Below are 22,110 nucleotides of genomic sequence, written 5' to 3'. Positions count from 1 at the left end.
CAGTGATGCTTTGTGCTCTGCTGTCTTCTGACTTCCTGATAAATAACCCCTATTAATTACTAGACTGCATTGTCCAATCTTTGGAGGCTCCACTTGAGACATTTGCTTAATAAGTATGATCTCAGGCTGGGAAGGATATGTCACTGGCCATTCTTTAAAAGCTAAAGAAAATGGTAAAGAGCAAGTTAATATTTTTAGTTGGCAAAATTGTGAGTGAAATTCAGTACTGTAATGCTAAATTCAGTTGGTTTTTGGATTATTCCCCATGAATAAATGCTTTATTTTATTTTAGAAGAACCAAGACCCATTTTATAGTTGACTTTTTTAACTGATAATTTATTCTGCTAATCCATGTACAGCTCTTCACAGTTCAGAAAAGTAAGACTATTTAAAAATGATTTTTCTATCTGAGGATGAATTTATTCAACATAGGAAATAGCAGATTAAAAGCTAAAATAGGTCATGATCGTGTAATAGTATAAGGAATAAACTATACTGTAATTTCAAGATAAGTTTCTCTTCTTCTAAATTTGGTTAAACAATAGAACACAATCTAAGTTGCAGTTGGTTACAAATATAGTCAGGAGAGCTGCAAACAAATCAATCAATAGGCCCAAAGAATTCATACATGTATTTGGTGTTAAACTAGGGAGTATTTGGTACAGGTTTTGGTGTCTAAAACTCCCAGTGACTTCTGAGCCATCTAAATGTGTGCAGTTTACACAATCAGTCCTGGAAATATTCTGTTTACATGGGGTCCCACTGCTGGGCTTCCTTGCATTTACATAGAGCACCTCTAAACATTTTCATGATACAGCCAGAAATGCAGCTAGAGACGATATTTTTCTGTGCCCACAAAGGCAAGGTTATGGAACAGATGGAATATAAGGTAAGCTGCCTCCAGCCGTGCAGCACTTTATGGATTTCTGGAAACCATTGCCCAAGTCAGCCCCAGGTCTGTAGCTGGTGAGGTCAGAGAGCATGAGGACAGGCATGGTGTGCACATGCTATGGGCAGCTTCCAAAACACCGAGCAATCTATTGCATTCGTGTGTCAGCTCGGCTCCTCTGGGAAACAGACACCAGAGAGAATTAGAAGTGCAGGTGCCATACTGGGGCAATGCCTGTGAATGACAGGTATGAGGGGGGACCTGTGAAGGAGGAGCCTCAGGAAGAGCCTCTGTGGGCCCTGTAACTCAGAGCAAGCAGCCAGGCTGATGGGGCCCGAGATTAAAGATTACTCCTGTGTAATTACTCCTAGCTCTCAAGATCCCATCACAATGGGAGCATCCCTAAGAAAGCACAGCCTCGGCTCAGCTGGGCTCGAGCTCCCAGGTGGCATGTTCCGCCTGAAGTTCTCTAAAGGGACAGACGCCTCGATTACACTTCAAGGGTCAGAAGGACAAGTTTTGTGTTTTTGGTTTTTTTTTAAATATTTTATTTATTTATTTGACACAGAGAGAGAGACAGCGAGAGAGGGAACACAAGCAGGGGGAGTGGGAGAGGAAGAAGCAGGCTCCCAGCGGAGGAGCCTGATGTGGGGCTCAATCCCACAACGCGGGGATCACGCCCTGAGCCAGAGGCAGACGCTTAACGACTGCGCCACCCAGGCGCCCCAAGGGACAAGTTTTTTTTGAACCCAGACTCACTCCCACTCTGTGAACACCTTTTCCTGAAGGATCACAATGTGCTTTAAAAATCTCCAGAGACCTTTATTTCCTAGTAAAAGGTATTTAAAGAAGAGTGATTTATGACTTCGAGGTCGTGGTATTCATGGAAGCATGACTGAATATATGTGATTGACTGATACAGGCTCTAATGCTTCATTCATTCATAATCCAGCAGACCACATTAGAGAGATTTGTGTAGGTTTCAACCCTACCACTGACTGTGACTGTGGGTAAACCACTTCTCTCTCAGCCTCATTCCTCTCATGTCCACAATGAGTGGATTGCACGAAATGGTCTTAGCACCCTCCAGTCTGTCGTTCCCCTTCCTTCGAGCTTGACTGATGAGGCAGCGAATCGAAGTGAGTCTTTTCCCACATAAATTTTAAGTTCATGTGCAATACAGTTATCTTCCTGTTCTTTGTTTCAATGACTGTCACAAAGACCGAGCTAGATTTTCCAAAGCTCACCCCTTACACCCATCTCAGCTAATTATCAGCTGATTTGTCAGACCGCTAAAATAACTCTTCTTCATGCAACTTTGAAAAATCTCGCTTAGCATTTTCAACATCTTCTATAATCTATCTTCATATATTTCTGTTCCATTAATTTTCAGGGTATTTGAAATCAGATCACTGAATTACCTGCACTAAACTTACCCTGATTACTATTTTGTAATGGCAACAGGTTCACATTTGTCACTTCGCATGTCATATTTTATTATTCTCAGAACAACAGCTTCACTGAAACATGAACGAGCTGCATTCAGATCAGGGCAAGGGACACAAAGGGAAATCCACATGGGAAAGACAGAGTGGACCATCAGTCTGGATAGTTCCAGCCATCCAGATTGCGCCAGCGGGAGGCGGCTCCACATGGCCCCTCAGAACACCTCCCCCCAGACCTAGGACCTTCCATCTTGGTTTAGGCCTCCCACAGTCTGAGTCGGTGATGGAGTCAGGCACAGAATCCCTTGCTGTGTCCCGGCCCACTGTTCAGCCTACATCACCACACGTGGGAAACTGAGCAGCTGCTTCAATTTAATCCCACAGGTGGTCCTGGCCCTGCCATATGACACCCCGGTGCCTGGGTATATGAATAACACCGTCAACACCATGCGCCTCTGGTCCGCGCGGGCGCCAAATGACTTTAACCTCAGAGACTGTGAGTACAGCCTGGGCTCGCATGAATGTGTGTTTAATCTTTCTGATCTCAGAGGCAACCAGATCACCAGCTCTAAAAGAGGGCACAAAACAAGGACCGGGGGCAGGGACATAAATGGTTTCTGTGTATGTCAGTGTATGTAATCTTTCTGATCACTAATTAGTATCAAATTGAGCTTGAGAGAAAAGCCTTGAGTTTCCAGTCAGAACTCTCCAGTGAAGAGCCATTTTATGGAGCACGTGTGGAGGACATTTTAAAAGCGGTCCTTCTGTCTGGCCCTCCCGGACTCTCGTACAAATCACAGCATGGAGGGTTGTGGAAATCCTTCTGGATTTTCAGGAGTTGTAGGAATCCCTACATCCACGTGGCAGGCAGCAAGCATCAGGTGAGGTCAAGGGGCTTCGTTAACAGTGGCTGGCTTGTCTATTTATTCATTTTTCTAACCTTCCCCTCAGTTAACGTTGGAGACTACATTCAGGCTGTGCTGGACCGAAATCTGGCCGAGAACATCTCCCGGGTCCTCTATCCCAATGATAATGTGAGTGGTCAAGCTTGCTTTCTCAGTGGAAACAGAAGCAGCCTATTTCAGAAGCACTTTTCCATAGCCCATAAAGCACATCTTCGATACTGATTTTTTTTTCTTCAGTGCACAATAATCTCCATATCTCTTCCTGAATTGTGTAGATTTCCCCTGCCACCCAAGTAAGGAAAACAAATTTGTATAATACATGAAGTCAGAATTGGTATTTTGCCCTAGACTAGTTGACCTCACAGCCAATTAGGAGGTTATGCCTGTACATTTCAAAACAAACCTGAATATAAAAGATGAAGTGAAGCACAGTGAATTACTGCTTCCCCTTTCCAAACAGAAGTTTCTCCCACGGAGTCAGAAGACCCTGGAGGTTTCCTGCCTGGCCTCTTCCCCTCACTGACAGGCTCTTCCCAGCCTTCTATGCTCAGGCGAGGTAGGGGATCTGGACCTCAGAGCAGACCCAGGAGCAAACACTTGTTTCTTACGCTACTTATTCATCCCTTGAAATCTTTTCTCATGGGTGATTATTCCTAATTTTTCAGTAAAAACAGCTTAGCTGAAATTAAAAAAAAAAAAAGAATTTTAACATGGAACTGCATCACAAATGACCACTATGGATTCTTAGTTATTTTAAGTACACCTAGCTCTATCTTATATGTGGCTAAAATTATTTTCTTTTGAAGCTATAATGATTATTCTTTTAATAGTAAGTCTCAGAAACAACCAGATTAGTACTCTGCTCTGCAAAGATGGCACCAAGCAAGGATTGGGAGACTAGGATGTAAATGGTCCTTACAACCAGGCGTCTACTTAGCGGTAAACTGTTGTCTCTACAGAGAATGAAGTTTGCTGCAGCATTTTCAGAAACTGAATGGTATATGTTGTTTTCTCCTTTGAGAGAGACATTGTGACTTCAGTGAATGTCAGAAAAATCTCTGACCCAAAAGCAAAAAGTCATTTTGTTTCGTGGTCAGTTAAAATAAGAATCCTTCCAAGCGCTGCCTAGCCAAACCCAGCCTGCAGAATTATTTAATCGTAAGGGGCTTGAAATTCATCCTCTTATCTTCCGTAAGGACCAAACCTAACTTTACTCAGAAATAACCATCTACGGCAATTCACAGAGGATACGAACTTAGTATGGGGTGCAAAGTTAACTAAATTCATTGAGTAAAAGGTAGCTGTCAGGGTCATGCCTGTTTTTAAGTATGAGCTGATAAATCATTTTTGTACTGTAATTACAAAAACAAACTCATTCACTCTCCCCAACTTGGCCATAGCCCTCCTCCAACCATGAGTCCCTCTTCCAGGAATCTTGCAACTGCCGTCCCTCTGCAGCTAGTTATTTTTTTCCTTGCTTAAAGCTCTTTAAAGTCTTCGGATCACCTATAAGAAAAGTGCAGAATCTTAGATGTGCTCCCTAAGTTCCTCGGTGATGTGGTCATGAGTTCTCGGACGCATCCTCCATGATCTTGCCTGAGGTTCCCACTGTGCAGGACCGTTTGCTCTCATCTTTCTCACTTCCAAGAGAAGGCTCTTGCAGCTTCCTTCCTGGCAGAATTGATATTCGCTCCCTGGGTTCTGAAATTTGGTTGGGAGAAGAAGGCTGAGAGTCTCCACAATTTGGCATATAAACTTTCACTTAAACCCCTTCCCCCATTTTCAGTACAGAGTGGTGCACCTGCTTTCGACTCTCCCTGCCTCCCTCCGGCCCAGAGACCCCTGCGTTACCATCTCCAGAGAACTCACATCGGGCTTCTGCCTGCGTTGGGGAAGGAGACTGCTCGGTTGGGGGAACCTGGGGATGAAGTCTGAGACCGGCCGCTGCTTGGGCTCACGACTAACTTTTACCGCATCTTCTCCCCTCCTTCCAAAGGCACCGGTGCTGCCACGTCCAGAGCCTTTAGGGGCTTTGGAGCGCCAATTTAGTTGCTTTTTGGCTCTTCTCTTCTAGCAGGTCGGGATTCAGTTTTCCTGGGTCTTCTGGCCCAATTACCACTCACCCATCTATTTTTCAGCTTCGAAAAGGTTGTTGGTGTTGTCTTGTCTCCCATTCCCCTCATCCTGTATTTGTATGCCTTCTTTAGACCCCTTTACATTTCAGGGAAGAGCAAAGTCTGAGGCTTGGCCTTCAACCTGCCCTCCTCTGCCAGATGTCCTATGAGCGTTAGGCTTCAAGGTCTCTGGGCAGGAGATCCCCCGCATATTTTGGCCACGCCTCACAGTGTGAACCACTCTCACTCCGTCTCTCTGGCTTGAAGTTTTTTGAAGGGAAGGAGCTGAGATTGAAGCAGGAGTACTTTGTGGTGGCTGCTACCTTGCAAGATGTCATCCGACGCTTCAAAGCCTCCAAGTTTGGCTCCACCGACAGGGCCAAAACTGCGTTCGATGCCTTTCCAGACCAGGCAAGTATTCAGTCTGCGAACGTGGACAAAGGCGATTGAGGGTTCAGCACTTCCTATCAGACTGACTCCTCTTTCTCTGTGCTAAAAATGTTGAGTAGGTGCGGTATGCTTAAAGCGCTGACCGGAGGTGGGCATTCTGTTTGGTGCTTGTGCAGCGTGCACGAGGATAAGCCAGACCCCGGGCCATCCGTCACCCGCACGCTGATGCCTCTTCCCCGTACAGGTCGCCATCCAGCTGAACGACACGCACCCCGCACTCGCCATCCCGGAGCTGATGAGGATTTTTGTGGATATTGAAAAACTGCCCTGGTCCGAGGTCTGGATAGTTTGGGTTCCTTTTCCTTTAATTAAATTGTCTATCTGTGGTTCAGAGATTTTGCCAAAAGCTCCTTTTACAGTTTTTCAAAATAAGTTACTGTTGCTAACTTCCAATGGTTAAAGGGAAAGTCTGCCCGGTGCTAACATTTCTCTGTCCTTACTGCTTTACAGGGAGGAAAACTAAGAAATAAATAAATACATTGCTAATGGGACCCAGCTCATTAGCTCAGACTTACATTGTGATTGCCATTTTTGAGTCTAAAAGGGTTCTAAGTTAAATTCTCCAACCTCCGAACACAGCTAATTGAAAGTATCCCCACCAGTTTGCAAATCAGAATTTTAAACGTACTCTGTACTTTCTCAGAACATTACTTGTTTGTATTGCTCAGATTTTGCTTTTAATAAAGGGCATGTTAGGATAGTAGAGAAGACTTATCAGTATGTTGTCTTCAGCTTTATCATACAGCTTTACAAATGGCTGCTTCCCCCGCCCCAAAAGAAAAAAACCCATATTCCCAGTCTCTGGATGATTGGGAACCTGGTGGAATTGAGTGTGTCTAACAGTGTGGATGAGCTGTCCTGTTGCAGACTGGCAGGAGCTGAAGGAACGTTTGGTCTTGTGTGATGGGGTGTGCACCTGCAGGGCACCCTTCTTGCCGAGGGAAGCAGCTAACTCCTCTCCCTTTTCCTCAGGCATGGGAGATCACCCAGAAGACCTTTGCATACACCAACCACACTGTGCTCCCAGAGGCCCTGGAGCGCTGGCCTGTAGAGCTGGTGGAAAAGTTGCTTCCTCGACATTTGGAAATCATTTATGAGATAAATCAGAAGCATTTAGATGTAAGTCATTTTGAAAGATTCATACCCCTTTCGAGAATGAGGCCTTGAGATGTTAAGGGTGGTTGCAGTGTTCCCTCTCACCAAACTAGAGGCCCAAATGTCTCTCAGTCATAGTACATCAAAAGTATTCAAGACTGGGAAGGGCTCTGTTAAAGACGTTTTTTTTGAAAACCCTAAAATGGAGGATGGCATCTCCCCAGGGCGGCCTAACCCTAACCGAGCCCCTTTATGTGGGAGTGAAGTTTTCCATATTTGCTCCATCAAAGATTTTGCTGGGGAAGTGAATGACATTATCTCAACGTTGCTTTACACCTGAGTGGCCAGCAAGGCCTTCCTCTTCCCTTGGCTAGAGAATTGCGGCCTTGTTTCCGAAAGATGTTGACCGTCTGAGAAGGGTGTCTCTGATCGAAGAGGAAGGAGGCAAAAGGATCAACATGGCCCATCTCTGCATTGTGGGCTCCCACGCTGTGAATGGTGTGGCTAAAATTCACTCTGACATCGTGAAGACCCAAGTGTGAGTCCTCATTCCTGTGGTGGTGGGTCAAACATTGCTCCATTAATGCGCTGATGCTGGTAAATGCAGGTTGCGTTTGGGGATGAAGGAAGGCCCTGTCAAAATGTGCAAACGTATTTTCTTCTATACAAAGTAACCTTCTCTTCAAAGAGAAAATGCCTTCCTCTCTGAACTATCCTAATTCTAGATTTAAGAGCCAAAAAAACCCAAAAAAACAAAACAAAAAAAAAAACCTATTCTGCTAAAAAGCCTGGTATAGATGTCAGTGCCAGGAAATCATATGGAGGTGATCTGATTTGGGATTTTTCTCCTAATTGTGTTGAACTGCAAATGGATCTCTGCTTAGAATGACAGCAGTAGCTGCTGCCAGCCCCTCCCTCCAGCTTCAATCTCTCCAAGGCTCCCCTTGGCCCCTTGAACGCAGCAGGAACGGGCTCTTTCAGACAGATTCAGGCATGTGTCTCTTCCGTCTCCAGATTCAAGGACTTCAGTGAGCTAGAACCAGACAAATTTCAGAATAAAACCAATGGGATCACTCCGAGGCGCTGGCTCTTACTCTGCAACCCCGGGCTCGCAGAGTTAATAGCGGAGGTGAGCGGGAAGTCAGGGCGGCCGGACGCGGTGCCCTTGGGAGCCCTGCCTGCGGTCCGCAGCTGGGGTGGCGCCAGCCCGCCGTGCGCGCCGCGCTCGACTCCCCGCGGCGGCCACCCTGAAATGCTTGTTCTTAAGCGAGGAGTCCACAGAGGAGCTGGGGGGCGGACAGGACGCCTGTGGCACCCAGGTGGGAGAGGTAACCCTGTTTAGTGAGCAGAGGACTAAGAATAAGCAGTAGAACCCGGTTCCGCGTGAGCCCTGCTGGCTAGGTGTCCTGGTTCTAACACGGACCGCCACGACCCCCGCGCAGTGTCCCCGCACCGCGGTTCCAGCCCCTCGGTGAGGGTAGCCGTTCCGCGTGCGGGGCGGCGGGTCCGCGGTCCCGTTGCAGGCAGGCACCCGCCACAGACTGACGCACTGCTCCTGTGGCTGGACCCCTGCCTAAACCACCTCTTCTTTAACGGGAAGAAAATCGGGGAAGACTACGTGAAGGACCTGAGCCAGCTGGCGAAGCTGCGGAACCTCCTGGGGGACGACGTCTTCCTCCGAGAACTCGCCAACGTGAAGCAGGTGAGGCTGCAGGGCCGGCCCCTCCGGGCACGAGTTCTGAGGGTTTGGGGCGCCCCAGGGTTTCACAGCAGACCGAGGCTGCGTCCTCGGAAGGGCTCCGCATGGCGCACTGTGCCCGCAGGAGAACAAGCTGAAGTTTTCCCAGTTCCTGGAGAAGGAGTACCAAGTGAAGATCAACCCGGCCTCCATGTTCGACGTGCACGTGAAGCGGATCCACGAGTACAAGCGGCAGCTGCTCAACTGCCTGCACGTGGTCACCATGTACAACCGTGAGTCGGCCGGCCGCGGCGCCCCGGGGGCGGGAGGGCGCGCTCGACGGAGGCCTCGCCCCCGGCCCGGCCCGCGCTCCGTGCCATCCCCTTCTACTCTTCTTCAGGCATTAAGAAAGACCCCAGGAAGTTATTCGTGCCCAGAACAGTCATAATCGGTGGCAAAGTAAGTTGATTCTATGCACGGGGGTGCGGGGGCCCTGATGTCCTGCCGTTTCTCCACTTCATCGTGGCTGCCACCTGACGGCCTGTCGGACGTTCTTCCCCAAGGCCGCCCCGGGATATCACATGGCCAAAATGATCATAAAGCTCATCACCTCGGTGGCAGATGTAGTGAACAATGACCCTGTGGTTGGAAGCAAGTTGAAAGTCATCTTCTTGGAGAACTACAAAGTGTCTCTTGCTGAAAAAGGTAGTATCCTCATTCCAAATTGTGCAGGGCCAGGGCAAATTCTAGGGAAACGTTACATGGTATGGAAAAATGAGGTAGCTGGGTGCAGGGGGTCAGTAACTTAGGATAGAAAGTGTCACTCTTGGGCAGAATAAGGACCTCAGCTAAGAGTCTTGAAGTTGATCCAACTGACAGTGAGATTGCTGCCCCCGGCGTCACTCTCACCGATTACCTTTGCAAGTGCATGTTCCTGCCAGCTAGCCAGCCAGAGCTGGGTGCTGGAGGAGGTGGCCCTGAAGTTTTGACGAAGTGCAGATCATGCTCTGGAAAGGGAAGGGGAAAGGGAGAAGGAAGGGGCAAGGGAAGGAAAGGTCTTCCATTTCCAGCTCCAGTTTTGCAACAAAACACCAGTTCCCCAGCCGCCCGATATTCCTCTGGTCACTTCGTGGAATGAAGAAGGGCTGTTATTTGTTCACGTGGCAACAGGGAATGAGGACAGATGTCAGGCTGCCAAGCATGAGGCTTAGATATGCTTAGATGGGCACTGATCACGCATGGAGTTCCCACGTGGGGACAGTTAGACTGACAAAAAGCCAACACCCCTTTCTCTACTGCTCTTTGCTTATTTGCATTGTGTGCTTACAAAGCACCATCCACGTGCAGATGCCGACTGCATTCACCCAAGTCTCAAATTGAAAACAGAACTTTCTCTTTTTGAGGTATTTTTGGGTCCTCTGCTGTTACTGTTTAAGACTGTATGCAGAAAGAGAAAAGAGCCAGGTTCTTCCAGATGCAAATGAAGATATATCTAATCCACAAATAAGCCTTCAAAGTAAAACAGAGAATTGGTGCTGACCTTTGAAGTCAAAGAGGGAGAAGGGGGCCTTCTGGCAGCACTAATTTGTGTGTAAATTAGGCTGAAAGGTCGGAGGCTTGGTGTCTAGCCCCAGGCACACCTCAGGTGCACATTTCCCAGCCCTGTAAAGAGGGAGGGAGGAAGGAGGTGAGAAGTGGAAGAAACGCAGGCAATCGAATTTCACCAGATCATAAAGGAAGGGTCAGGAGAGACTGAATTTCAAAGATCAAGAAAGAGAAGTTTCAATATGTTGTATAAAGTTATCAAGCAGAAGAACTAAAAATAAAACCACAACAAAAATTGGAAGGAAGAGAGGGAAGAAGAGAAACGCAGTGTCAGCGTTTATAGCAGAGTAATGGGTGCTCCGGAGAGTTTACAGACCAAGGAAGAGTAGTATGAGCACAGAATTATGTAGCACTGTGGCCATCACCACCCTATAGCACATCCAAAATGGACAAGAGCAGTTGCCTCAGCCCAGAGGAAGAGTGAGATCCATCTTTCTATACCATATACATGTTTATCTTGATATACATGGACTACTTTAATGATCAAAACAGGCCGGCTAGAGAAATACTCCGATACGATACAAGATCTGGAGAGACAGAATCACTGATTTTAGTATACCTTGCTTGCAGTCATTCCAGCTACAGATCTGTCGGAGCAGATCTCCACTGCAGGCACTGAAGCCTCAGGGACAGGCAATATGAAATTCATGCTGAATGGGGCCCTGACCATCGGGACCATGGATGGGGCCAACGTGGAAATGGCCGAGGAAGCTGGGGAAGAGAACCTGTTCATCTTTGGCATGAGAGTAGATGATGTGGCCGCTTTGGACAAAAAAGGGTAAGAGAGCAGCTCCTCCTTATTGGGCAGATGCCCCCCACCCCCAGGAGGGTGCCTGCCCGCCCAGGTATCCCACTGAGGCTGGCTCACGTGAAACGTGGTCACAGAACATCTCCCATGCACCTGGGCGGCTTGGTCTTATTAAACCCAGCGAGTGAACATGGAAGGAGCTTGGGCCCAGGTGCGTGAGGTCCTTGCTATTTGTTATCGGCCGGTGTAGTTGGTTACATTAGTTTCAGGTGTACAATATAGTAATTCAGCGATTCAGTACATCACCTGGTGCTCATCATGGCAAGTGCACTCCTTAATCCCCATGACCTTTTTAACCCATTCCCTTACCCCCAACCCATCTTCCCTCTGGTAACCATAAGTTGTTCCCTGTACTTAAGAGTCTACTTTTTTGATTTTTCTCTTTTTTTCTTCATTCGTTTGTTTTAAGTTTTATATATAAGTGAAATCATATAGTATTTGTCTTTCTCTGACCCACTTATTTCACTTACCATTATTTTCTCTAGATCCATCCATGTCGCAAAGGGCAAGATTTCACTCTTTTTATGGCTGAGTAATATTCCGTTATATACGTACACCACTTCTTTATCCATTCATCTGTCAGTGGATGCTTGGGCTGCTTCCATAATTTGGTTATTGTAAATAATGCTGCAATAAACATAAGGGTATATGTATCCCTTTGAGTTAGGGTTTTTGTATTCTTGGGTAAATACCCAGTAGTAGAATTATTGGATCATATGGTAATTCTATTTTTAATTTTTTGAGGAACCTCCATTCTATTTTCCATAGTGGCTGCACGAGGTTGCATTCCCACCAGCAATGCACGAGGGTTCCTTTTCTCCACATCCTCGCCAATACTTTTGTTTCTTACATTTTGTACTTTAGCCATTCTGACAGGTGTGAGGTGATATCTCATTGTGGTTTTAATTTGCTTTTGCCTGATGATGAGTGATGTTGAGCAACTTTTCACGTGTCTGTCGGCCATCTGGATGTCTTCTTTGGAGAAACGTCTCTTCCCATATTTAATTGGATTATTTGTCTTTTTGGTGTCGAGTTGAATAGGTCTCTATGTATTTTTAATACTAACACTTTCTCAGGTAAGTCATTTGCAAATATCTTCTCCAATCCAGTAGGTTGTATTTTAGTTTTGTTGATTGTTTCCTTTGTTTTGCAGAAGGTTTTTATTTTGATGTAGTCCCAAAAGTTGATTTTTGCTTTTGTTGCCCTTCCCTTAGGAGATATAAACAGAAGAGTGTTGCTATGGCACGTGTTAGAGAAATTGCTGCCTGTGTTCTCTTCTAGGACTTTTATGGTTTCAGGTCTCACATTTAGGTCTTTAACCTATTTGGAGTTTATTTTTGTGTATGGTGTAAGAAAGTGGTCCAGCTTCATTGTTTTGCTTGTAGCTGACCCGTTTTCCCAGTGCCATTTGTTGAAGAGTTTTTTTTCCCATTGCACATTCTTGCATCCTTGTCTAAGATTAATTGACCAGATAATCGTGATCTATGTGTCTTTTTGTGCCAGTACCATACTGTTTTGATTACTGCAGCTATGTAGTATATCTCGAAATCTGGGATTGTGATACTTCCCGTTTTGTTCTTCTTTTTCAAGATTGCTTTGGCTATTCAGAGTGTTTTCTGGTTTCACACAAATTTTAGGATTATTGTTCTAGTTCTGTGAAAAATGCTGTTGATATTTTGATAAGGATTGCATTAAATGTGTAGATTGCTTTGGATAGTATGGACATTTTAACAATATTTGTTTTTCAGATCCATGCACATGGAATGTCTTTCCATTTCTTTGTGTCATCTTCGATTTCTTTCATCAGTGTTTTATAGTTTTTGGAGTACAGGTCTTTCACCTCCTTGGTTAAGTTTATTCCTAGGTATTTTATTGTTTTTGGTGCAATTGTAAATGGAATTCTTAATTTCTTGTTCTGCTGCTTCATTATTAGCATAAAAATGTAAGATTTATGTATATTTATTTTTGTATCCTGTGATCTTGCTGGATTTGTCAGTTCTAGTAATTTTCCGGAGTCTTTAGGGTTTTCTATATGTAGTATGATGTCATCTGGAAATAGTGAAAGTTTTACTTCTTCCTTACCAATCTGGATGCCTTTTATTTTTGTTGTTGTTGTCTGATTGCTGTGGCTAGGACTTCCAGTATTATGTTGAATAAAAGTGGTGAGAGTGGCCATTCTTATCTCGTTCCTGACCTTAGGGGAGAGCTCTCAGGTTTTCACCATTGAGTGTGATGTTAGCTATTGGGTTTTCATATATGTCTTCCATTATGTAGAGGCATGTTCCCTCTAAACCTGCTTTGTTGAGTGTTTTTATCATGGATGGTGTACTTTGTCAAATGCTTTTCTGCATCTATTGAAGTGACCTTCTGGTTCTTATCTTTTCTCTTGTTGATGTGATGTATCATGTTGATCGATTTATGAATATTCAGCCACCTTTGCATCCCAGGAATAAATCCCACTTGATCATGTGAATGATGTTTTTTAATGTAGTCTCGGACTCATTTTGCTATATTTTGTTGAGGATTTTTGCATCTACGTTCATTACAGATACTGGCCTGTAGTTTTCTTTTGCCATGTCTTCATCTGGTTTTGGTATCAGGATAATGCTGGTCTCCTAAAATTAATTTGGAGGCTTTCCTTCCTCTTCCATTTTTGGAATGGTTTAGGAAGAACAGGTATTAACTCTTCTTTAAATGTTTAGTAGAATTCACCTGTGAAGTCATTTGGTCCTGGACTTTTGTTTGTTGGAAGTCTTTTGATTACTGATTCAATTTTATTACTGGTAATTGGTCTATTCAGACTTTCTATTTCTTTCTGATTCAGTTTTGGGAGGTTATATGCTCCTAGGAATTTATCCATTTCTTCTAGGTTGTCCAATTTGTTGCCATGTAATTTTTCATAATATTCTCTTATAATCCTTCGTATTTCTGTGGTGTCTGTTGGTACTTCTCTTCTTTCTATTCATTTCTGATTTTGTTATTTGAGTGGTCTTTTTTTTTTTTTTTAATGAGTCTGAGTAAGGTTTATCAGTTCTGTTGATGCTTTCAAAGAACCAACTTCTGGTTTCATTAATCTGTTCTAATTTTTTAGTTTCTATATTCTTTATTTCTGCTCTAATCTTATGTCCTTCCTTCTACTGGTTTTGGGCTTTGCTTGTTCTTCTTTTTCTAGCTCCTTTAGGAGGTTAGGTTATTTGAGATTTTTCTTGCTTCTTGAAATAGGCCTGTATTGCTTTAAAATTCCCTCTTAGAACAGTTTTTGCTAAATCCCAAAGATTTTGGACCACTCTGTTTTCATTTTCTTTTGTCTCTATGTATTTTTTTATTTTCTCTTTGATTTCTTGGTTGACCCATTCATTGGTTAGTAGCATGTTATTGAACCTCCATGTTTTGGTGCTCTTTCTAGATTTTTCTCTTGTGGTTGATTTCTAGTTTCAAAGCATTGTGGTTGGAAAACATGGATGGTATGACTTTAATCTTTTTGAATTTATTGAGGCATATTTTGTGGCCTAACATGTGATCTAGAGAATGTTCCCTGTGCGCTTGAACAAAACGTGTATTCTGTTCTAGAAAGGAATGTTCTGAATGTATCTGTTAGATCCATCTGGTGCAATGTGTCATTCAAAGCCACTATTTCCTTGTTGATTTTCTGTGTGGATGATCTATTGATTGATGTAAGTGGGGGAGGGGGTTATAGTCCCCTACTATTATTGGATTACTATTGATTACTTCCTTCTGTTTGTTAATAGCTGCTTATAGGTGCTCCCATGTTGAGTAAATAAATATTTATTTTTTTAAAGATTTTATTTATTTATGTGACAGAGAGACAGCCAGCGAGAGAGGGAACACAAGCAGGGGGAGTGGGAGAGGAAGAAGCAGGCTCCCAGTGGAGGAGCCCGATGTGGACTCAATCCCGGAACGCCGGGATCACGCCCTGAGCCGAAGGCAGACGCCTTAACGACTGCGCTACCCAGGCGCCCCTAAATAAATATTTAGAATTGTTATGTCTTGTTAGGATTGTTCCCTTGATTATGTAGTCTCTTCCTTTGTGTCTCTTTGCAGACTTTGTTTTAAAGTCCATTTTGTCCAATGTCAGTATTGCCACCCTGTCTTTGTTTTTACTTCCATTTGCATGATAAATGTTTTTCCATCTCTTGACTTTTTTAAAAAATATTTTATTTATTTCTTCAAGAGCGAGAGAACATGAGTTGGGGGCAGAGAGAGAGAAGCAGGCTCCCCGCTGAGCAGGGAGCTGGACATGGGGCTTGATCCAAAGACCCTGAGATCGTGATCTGAGCCCAAGGCAAACACCTAACCAACTGAACCACCCAGGCGCCCCTCCATCTCTTCATTTTCAATCTGCATGTGTCTTTATGTCTGAAGTATGTCTCTTGTAGGGAGTATATAAATAAGTCCTACTTTTTTATCCATTCCATCACCTATGTCTTTTGATTCGAACATTTAGTCCATTTACATTTAAAGTAATAATTGATAGGTATGTACATATTGCCGTTTTGCTACTTGTTTTATGGTTGTTTTTATAGCTCTTCTCTGTTCCTTTCTTCTCTTCTCTCATGGTTTGTTGCTTTCTTTAGCGATACATTGGATTCCTTTTTCTTTATTTTTGCATATCTATTACGGTTTTTTGATTTGTGGTTATCAATAGGTTTGTATATAACATCTTATGCATATAGCAGTCTCTGTTAAGTTGATGGTTGCTTAAGTTTGAATCTGTTCTTTACTCCCCCCCCCTCACATTTTAGGTATATGGTATCATACTTTATATCCTTTCATTTTGTGGATCCCTTGAGTGATTTTTTTTTTTTAAGATTTTATTTATTTGAGGGGGCACCTGGGTGGCGCAGTCATTAAGCTTCTGCCTTCGGCTCAGGGCGTGATCCCAGCGTTCTGGGATCGAGCCCCACATCGGGCCTCTCCGCTGGGAGCCTGCTTCTTCCTCTCCCACTCCTCCTGCTTGTGTTCCCTCTCTTGCTGGCTGTCTCTCTCTGTCAAATAAATAAAATCTTTTAAAAAAAAAGATTTTCTTTATTTGAGAGCAAGAGAGAGCATTAGCAGGGGAGGGGGCAGAGAGAGAGGGAGAAGCAGGCTCCCCACTGAGCAGGGAGCCTGACATGGGGCTCAGTCCCAGGACCCCGGGATCACGGTCTGAGCCAAAGGCAAATGTTTAACAAACTGAGCCATCCAGGTGCCCCCCTGACTGATTTTTATAGATATACTTATTTTTACTGCTTTTACGCTTCCTACTTTTCTTAATCCTACTTATGATCTTTCCTTTCCACTCTGAGAATCCTTTTTTTTTTTTTTTTTTTTTTAAAGATTTTATTTATTTATTTGACAGAGATAGAGACAGCCAGTGAGAGAGGGAACACAAGCAGGGGGAGTGGGAGAGGAAGAAGCAGGCTCATAGCGGAAGAGCCTGATGTGGGGCTCGATCCCACAACGCTGGGATCACGCCCTGAGCCGAAGGCAGACGCTTAACCGCTGTGCCACCCAGGCGCCCCTCTGAGAATCCTGTTTAACATTTCTTGTAGGGCTGGTTTAGTGGTCATGAATTCCTTTAACTTTTGTTTCACTGGAAAACTCTTTATCTCTCCTTCTATAATGAATAGCAGAGTATTCCTGGCTGCTTGTTTTTTTCTTTCAGCACTTTGAATATATGATGCCACTCTCTTCTGGCTTGCAGAGTTTTTGCTGAAAAATCAGCTCATAGCTTTATGGGGTTTCCCTTGTATATATAACTGTTTTCTCTTGCTGCTTTTAAAATTCTCTCTTTATCACTACTTTTTGTTATTTTAATTACTGTGTGTCTTGGGGTGGACTTCCTGGGATCGATTTTTGTTGGGGGCTCTATGTGAATCCTAGATCTGGATTTCTGTTTCTTTTACCAGATTTGGGAAGTGTTCAGCTATTATTTCTTCAAATAAAATGTCTGCTCCCTTTTCTTACTCTTCTCCTTCTGCGATCCCTATAATAAGAAAGTTATTACACTTGATGGTGTCACTGAAGTCCCTAAATCTATTTTAATTTTTATTATTTTTTTCTCTCTCCTGTTCAACAAGATTACTTTCCATTCCTCTGTCCTCCAGGTAACTAATCTCATCTTCTGCTTCTTGTCTACTATTTATACTATCTAGTGTATTTTTAATTTCAGTTATTAAGTTCTTCATCTCTGGTTCATTTTTATGTTTTCTCTCCCTTTGTTAAGGATCTCATTGAGGTCCTGCACTCTTTTCCCAACTCCCTTGAGTATCTTAAGACCATTACTGTAAAATCTCTATCAAGCATATTACTTGGGTGCCTGGGTGGCTCAGTTGGTTAAGTGACTGCCTTTGGCTGAGGTCATGATCCTGGAGTCCCAGGATTGAGTCCAACATCAGGCTCCCTGCTGAGCAGGGAGTCTGCTTCTCCCTCTGACCCTCTCCCCTCTCATGTTCGCTTTCTCTCTCTCTCTCTTCCTCAAATAAATAAATTTTTTAAAAAATCTTTAAAAAAAAAGAATATTACTTATCTCCATTTTGCTTAGGTCTCTTGCTGTGATTTTGTCCTGTCCTTTCATTTCCTCTGTCCCTCATTTTGCCTAACTATCTGTATATGTTTCTATGGGTTAGGAAAGTCAGCTATATCTCCTGCTCTTGAAAGTCATGGCCTCATGAAGAAGAGTCCAGTAGTGCCCCTAGTGCAGTGTCCCCTGTTCACCAGAACCTCATGCTTCAGGGGTGTCTTCTTTGCATATTACACACACCCTGCTGTTGTAGCTGAGCCACTTTTTCCTTCAATCCAGTTGTCTGCAGTGGCTCTCTTTGCCTGTTGTGTGCACAGTTTGGTCCTTGTGTTGTTAGTGAGCCAGGCTGGGGCTGCCTTGGGCTTGAGTGGGGTCAGAGCAGGTATTTGCCAGAGCTGCAGTCACACCAAAGTGCAGTGTACTCTCCCTCTGTTATCTCCTGAGAAGCTTTCATTGGTGGGCAGTGCTTGCAGGCAGATCAGCTGTCTGCCCCCGACCACTGCTGGGGCTGCAGTCTGATTGTTGCATGTGCTTATCTTTCCCTCTCCCTGGGGCAGGAGTCACTTTGGAGTGGTGCTGGCCCCTTTTGGTGCTGCTCTCACATTGTAGGGGGCAGGACCACAGGAGAACACGGGGGCAGGGTGGGCGGTGCCAGCAGGGTTTGCACAGGTCTGCTGTGGGGGCCAAGGGGGGACCTGGAGCAGAGGCCTGAGGGTGGGGCATATGCAGAGGAGCCTGGGGGCTGGGTGCACTGTTAGCAAGTTAGGTAGCGAGTGTTGGCACAGCACGTGTTCTCACAGGGGTCACATGGCTTGGCTGGGGGACAAGGAAGGGAAATAGTGCCCAGCGGTTCCTTTGTTCCTGGAGAAGTCTCCCAAAGATCCCTGTCCCTCCAGCATATGCTCTGAGATTAGTAAACAAGTCTCCCTCCAGTACAGCCCAGGTGTTTCTCAAACTGCGGCTTCTATACTGTATCTCTCCGGGGTTGCTTGCTGTGCTGTCCCTTTAAGGGCAGGGACTCGGTCTCCTGTTGCTCTCCCCGCTCTCCCAGAGCCAAGCCTGCTGATTTTTAAAGTCCCGGGTGGTAAGCCCCACTGATTGTAAGAACTCACAAAATTCAACCCCTCCAGTTTTCAAAGCCAAATGTTATGGGGATTCATCGTCCCCACGTGGGCTTCCCTCCCTCCTGAGGACAGTCCCTTGGGTCCATTTAACTCCCATGTCTCCGTCCTTCCCACCCTCTTTGATGTGACTTCTTCTCCACATTTAGCTGTGGAAGGTTTGTTCTGTCTTGAGGTTGTTTTCTCGGTTATTTACACTGATGTCGATGTTACCGAGCTATATCCCTGGGATGAGGGGAACTTAGGGTCCCCCTACTCTGCCATTTTCCCTGGAAGTCACCTGTCTAGTGTATTGTTAATCACACACACTAACAGAACTGTTTTCTTATCACCCCTACTCTGACCCCACAGGTATGAGGCAAAAGAATATTACGAGGCACTTCCAGAGCTAAAGCTGGCCGTTGATCAAATTGACAATGGTTTCTTCTCTCCCAAGCAGCCCGACCTCTTCAAAGACTTAGTCAACATGCTATTTTATTATGACAGGTGAGTTCCCACAAGAAGATCGTGCTATTTGGGCCATGATAAGGGGACAAGAACATCTAAACCAACTATAACACATCCGTGTAATTAGCATAGATCTGTGATCTGAAAAGCTAACCTACACTTGAAAAATTATTCTCTACTAACTATGCTAGGAAGGTTTAAGAACAAGACCCACAAATCTGGGATTCTTTTTCTCTTTCCACTGGTATACCCAGCTTTCAGATACATCCATATGCCGACATTCTTACACGTGGGAAGGACCATAAAAGGTTGAGGGCTGGTTAAAATTCTTGTGAATAGAAATGTAAGTTTGGTAAAACAGCCATGCCTGACGTTACACAAAAGAGAACCTGTTAAGAGCTGGGTGCACCTGGTGGCTCAGTCGGTTAAGCATCCGATTCTTGGTTTTGGTTCAGGCCATGGTCTTAGGGTCATGAGACTGAGCCTCACATCTGGCTCCATGCTCAACATGGAGTCTGCTTGGGATTCTCTCCCATTCCGTCTCCCTCCCCCTCAGCCTCTCCCCCTGCTCATGTTTGCATGCTCTCTCTTTCTCTCTTTCTCAAATAAATAAATCTTAAAATTATCTTTTGCTTTTTTTTTTTAAGTGGAATCTTAGCACACATATTTTAATGAAGCTTTTTATTGTTTTGTTTTTCCCTTCCAATCACAAAAAATAGGTTTAAAGTCTTTGCAGACTACGAAGCCTATGTCAAGTGTCAAGAAAGAGTCAGCCAGCTGTACATGGTGAGTACTCTGCCAAGCCCTATAAAAGAAACCAGTTTACTCTGGTTAATTAAAATTTTTGTTTCTTTTTATTGCTTCTAAATCACAGGGCCCCATTAATCAATCCAAAAAGAGAAGTGAGGCAACTATCTAGGATATTCAGACCTTATCTTCTGGTAGAATCATATCCAGTCCCCCAAAAATGTACAGACCAGAGTAAATTAAAGTTAATGGCCATCAGCAAGGAGGGGCAGTACTCAAGTTAAGCTGAGTGGCCCACTGCCAGCCTCCAAGAACTCAAAGACAGACGAAAGAAAATAGTCCACTCCAGCTCTTCCCTCTTAATCTCCACTTGTATTTGCGTGTAGAATGGCTACAGAGGAAAAGAAATATAAATAGAGCAGAAGAGGAAAATATGACCAAGGGCAAGGACAAATGTGAATGCCAGTTTTGCACAATGGATCTCTTTTGCTAATGTTATGGCCCAAATCCAAAGATGCCCATCTCAAAGCCCAGCATTTGGTTCAATCTTTCTTGTTCATTAGTGCTAATTGCAGTTTTCACTCATAACAATTATCATATTGTTAGGCTTAGAAACATGTTGGTAATCTATTCATTATCCATTTAAATAGTTAAAGAAAGTGAAGAAAAGGAAGCTTTTATTCTCCCCCTATTTAGTAAGTTTTCAAAGTCTGAATAAACAATTTTAGACTAATTTTGTAATGCACTGCTAATGGCTTTGAGTAGTGTTCTGGTCTTTTTCTTTTTTCTAAGGTTTATTTAATATTTTGAGTGACAGAGAGCAGAGGTTAGGGGGGCAGAGGGAGAGGGGGAGAGAAACTCAAGCAGACTCTGAACTGAGTGCAGAGCCAGATGTGGGGCATGATCTCAGAACCCTAAGATCATGACTGAGCCAAAACCAAGACTCAGACACTTAACTGACTGTGCCATCCAGGCACCCCTGTTCTGGTCATTTTTAATGAACTTTTAGAGTTCTTTACAAAACCATGAAGGTATAAAATAAATCGCTTCTTAAATTCTTTTACATAAAAATTATAAAATTTAGATAAAATATATTTTATTAAGGATAAGGCCTAAATTGATCCTGTTTTGAAACCCCAGTGGAGTATTGGGGATTCAGTGTAAATAAATCAACTGGGGCATCTACCTCAGAAGAACAAGAAAAGAGAAGTAGGTCAGTAAACTGTCCCATTACATTGTTTCCCTGCACAACAGCTAACATTCTACAGTAGTGTTTTTCAAACTATGATGTAAGCCCTGGTCAGTTCTCTTGACCCAGCATCTAGCAGACAATGAATGTTAGTCCTTTCCTTCCCCTCTAGTTTAAAGGGAGGTGAAATAAAAGATAAAGCATGGGAACTGTGGCTTGCATGCCAAAATATTGTAACCATAGCAACAATTACCAATTAGGGAATTTACATCCATGGTTTCTCTTAAAATGAAAAATACTTTTCTTTCATTCTTAAGAGAAATATTCTCTAAATAGGAGAAAGCATGATCTGCCTTATCTAGCTCTCAGCTGTGAAACAAAGGTATTTATGATTCACTACAACTTACTCCTGTCATTTTTCCCCATGAAATGCGCTTGGATATTCTTGGCCTAGCATTTGTCATAAAGTTCGATGGGCACTCAGGCCATGGGCCATATATGTATGTGTTATTTACAGAATCCAAAGGCCTGGAACACAATGGTACTCAAAAATATAGCTGCCGCAGGGAAATTCTCTAGTGACCGAACAATTAAGGAATATGCCAGGGACATCTGGAACATGGAGCCTTCAGATCTCAAGATTTCCTTATCCAATGAATCTAGCAATGGGGTGAACAAAGCCAATGGAAAGTAAGTTGGAAAATGTCTCTAGAAAAAAAAAATGACTTCTTACTGGATTTAAACACTTCTACAACATTGTTTGATTTTGTTTTGTTTTGTTAGCTAGTAATCTAGTCAAGAATTTCTGAGAATTGGGAGGGAAAGTGTATGACTGTATTAGGGCTAAAAATAAAGTGTCAATTTACAAGGGCTACATGAGTGCCAAAACTTGTTATTTGATGTCAGATTGAGTAGCATGCTAGGACTTTCTCCAGGGCTATTCAAAAAGCTAAAAAAATACTTGGAACATTTTAACGCCATTTAAATTAACTAAAACAAATTACTACATTAGAGCACCTTTCTTACACTGTTAAGTCCCAACCAAAGACCGCCTTATTCACGGATATCCCCAGCATGTTTGGTAGCCACACATT

At 43.8% G+C, this 22,110-nt stretch overlaps 1 protein-coding gene across 1 annotated transcript in view; it reads left to right on the top strand.

Annotated features, from left to right (window-relative positions):
• PYGL (glycogen phosphorylase L) overlaps positions 1 to 21,888 on the top strand; it is a 40,272-nt gene extending 18,384 nt beyond the window's left edge. The window contains exons 6-20 of the mRNA XM_045798660.2: positions 2,719 to 2,830; positions 3,286 to 3,368; positions 5,621 to 5,764; positions 5,988 to 6,080; positions 6,776 to 6,922; positions 7,273 to 7,436; positions 7,913 to 8,027; positions 8,499 to 8,600; positions 8,722 to 8,869; positions 8,977 to 9,035; positions 9,140 to 9,281; positions 10,752 to 10,959; positions 18,985 to 19,119; positions 19,800 to 19,866; positions 21,534 to 21,888. Of these exons, the coding sequence (XP_045654616.1) occupies positions 2,719 to 2,830; positions 3,286 to 3,368; positions 5,621 to 5,764; positions 5,988 to 6,080; positions 6,776 to 6,922; positions 7,273 to 7,436; positions 7,913 to 8,027; positions 8,499 to 8,600; positions 8,722 to 8,869; positions 8,977 to 9,035; positions 9,140 to 9,281; positions 10,752 to 10,959; positions 18,985 to 19,119; positions 19,800 to 19,866; positions 21,534 to 21,710 (1,896 nt within the window). The 3' untranslated portion in view covers positions 21,711 to 21,888. The remainder of the gene's footprint in view (positions 1 to 2,718; positions 2,831 to 3,285; positions 3,369 to 5,620; positions 5,765 to 5,987; positions 6,081 to 6,775; positions 6,923 to 7,272; positions 7,437 to 7,912; positions 8,028 to 8,498; positions 8,601 to 8,721; positions 8,870 to 8,976; positions 9,036 to 9,139; positions 9,282 to 10,751; positions 10,960 to 18,984; positions 19,120 to 19,799; positions 19,867 to 21,533) is intronic.
• Positions 21,889 to 22,110: the final 222 nt, after the last annotated feature.

Source organism: Ursus americanus, chromosome 35 (assembly GCF_024610735.1).
Source record: "Ursus americanus isolate L20-20 chromosome 35, mUrsAme1.1.p, whole genome shotgun sequence".
In the NCBI taxonomy this organism is placed as follows: Eukaryota; Metazoa; Chordata; class Mammalia; order Carnivora; family Ursidae; genus Ursus; species Ursus americanus.
This window is presented reverse-complemented; position numbering and strand designations above follow the sequence as displayed.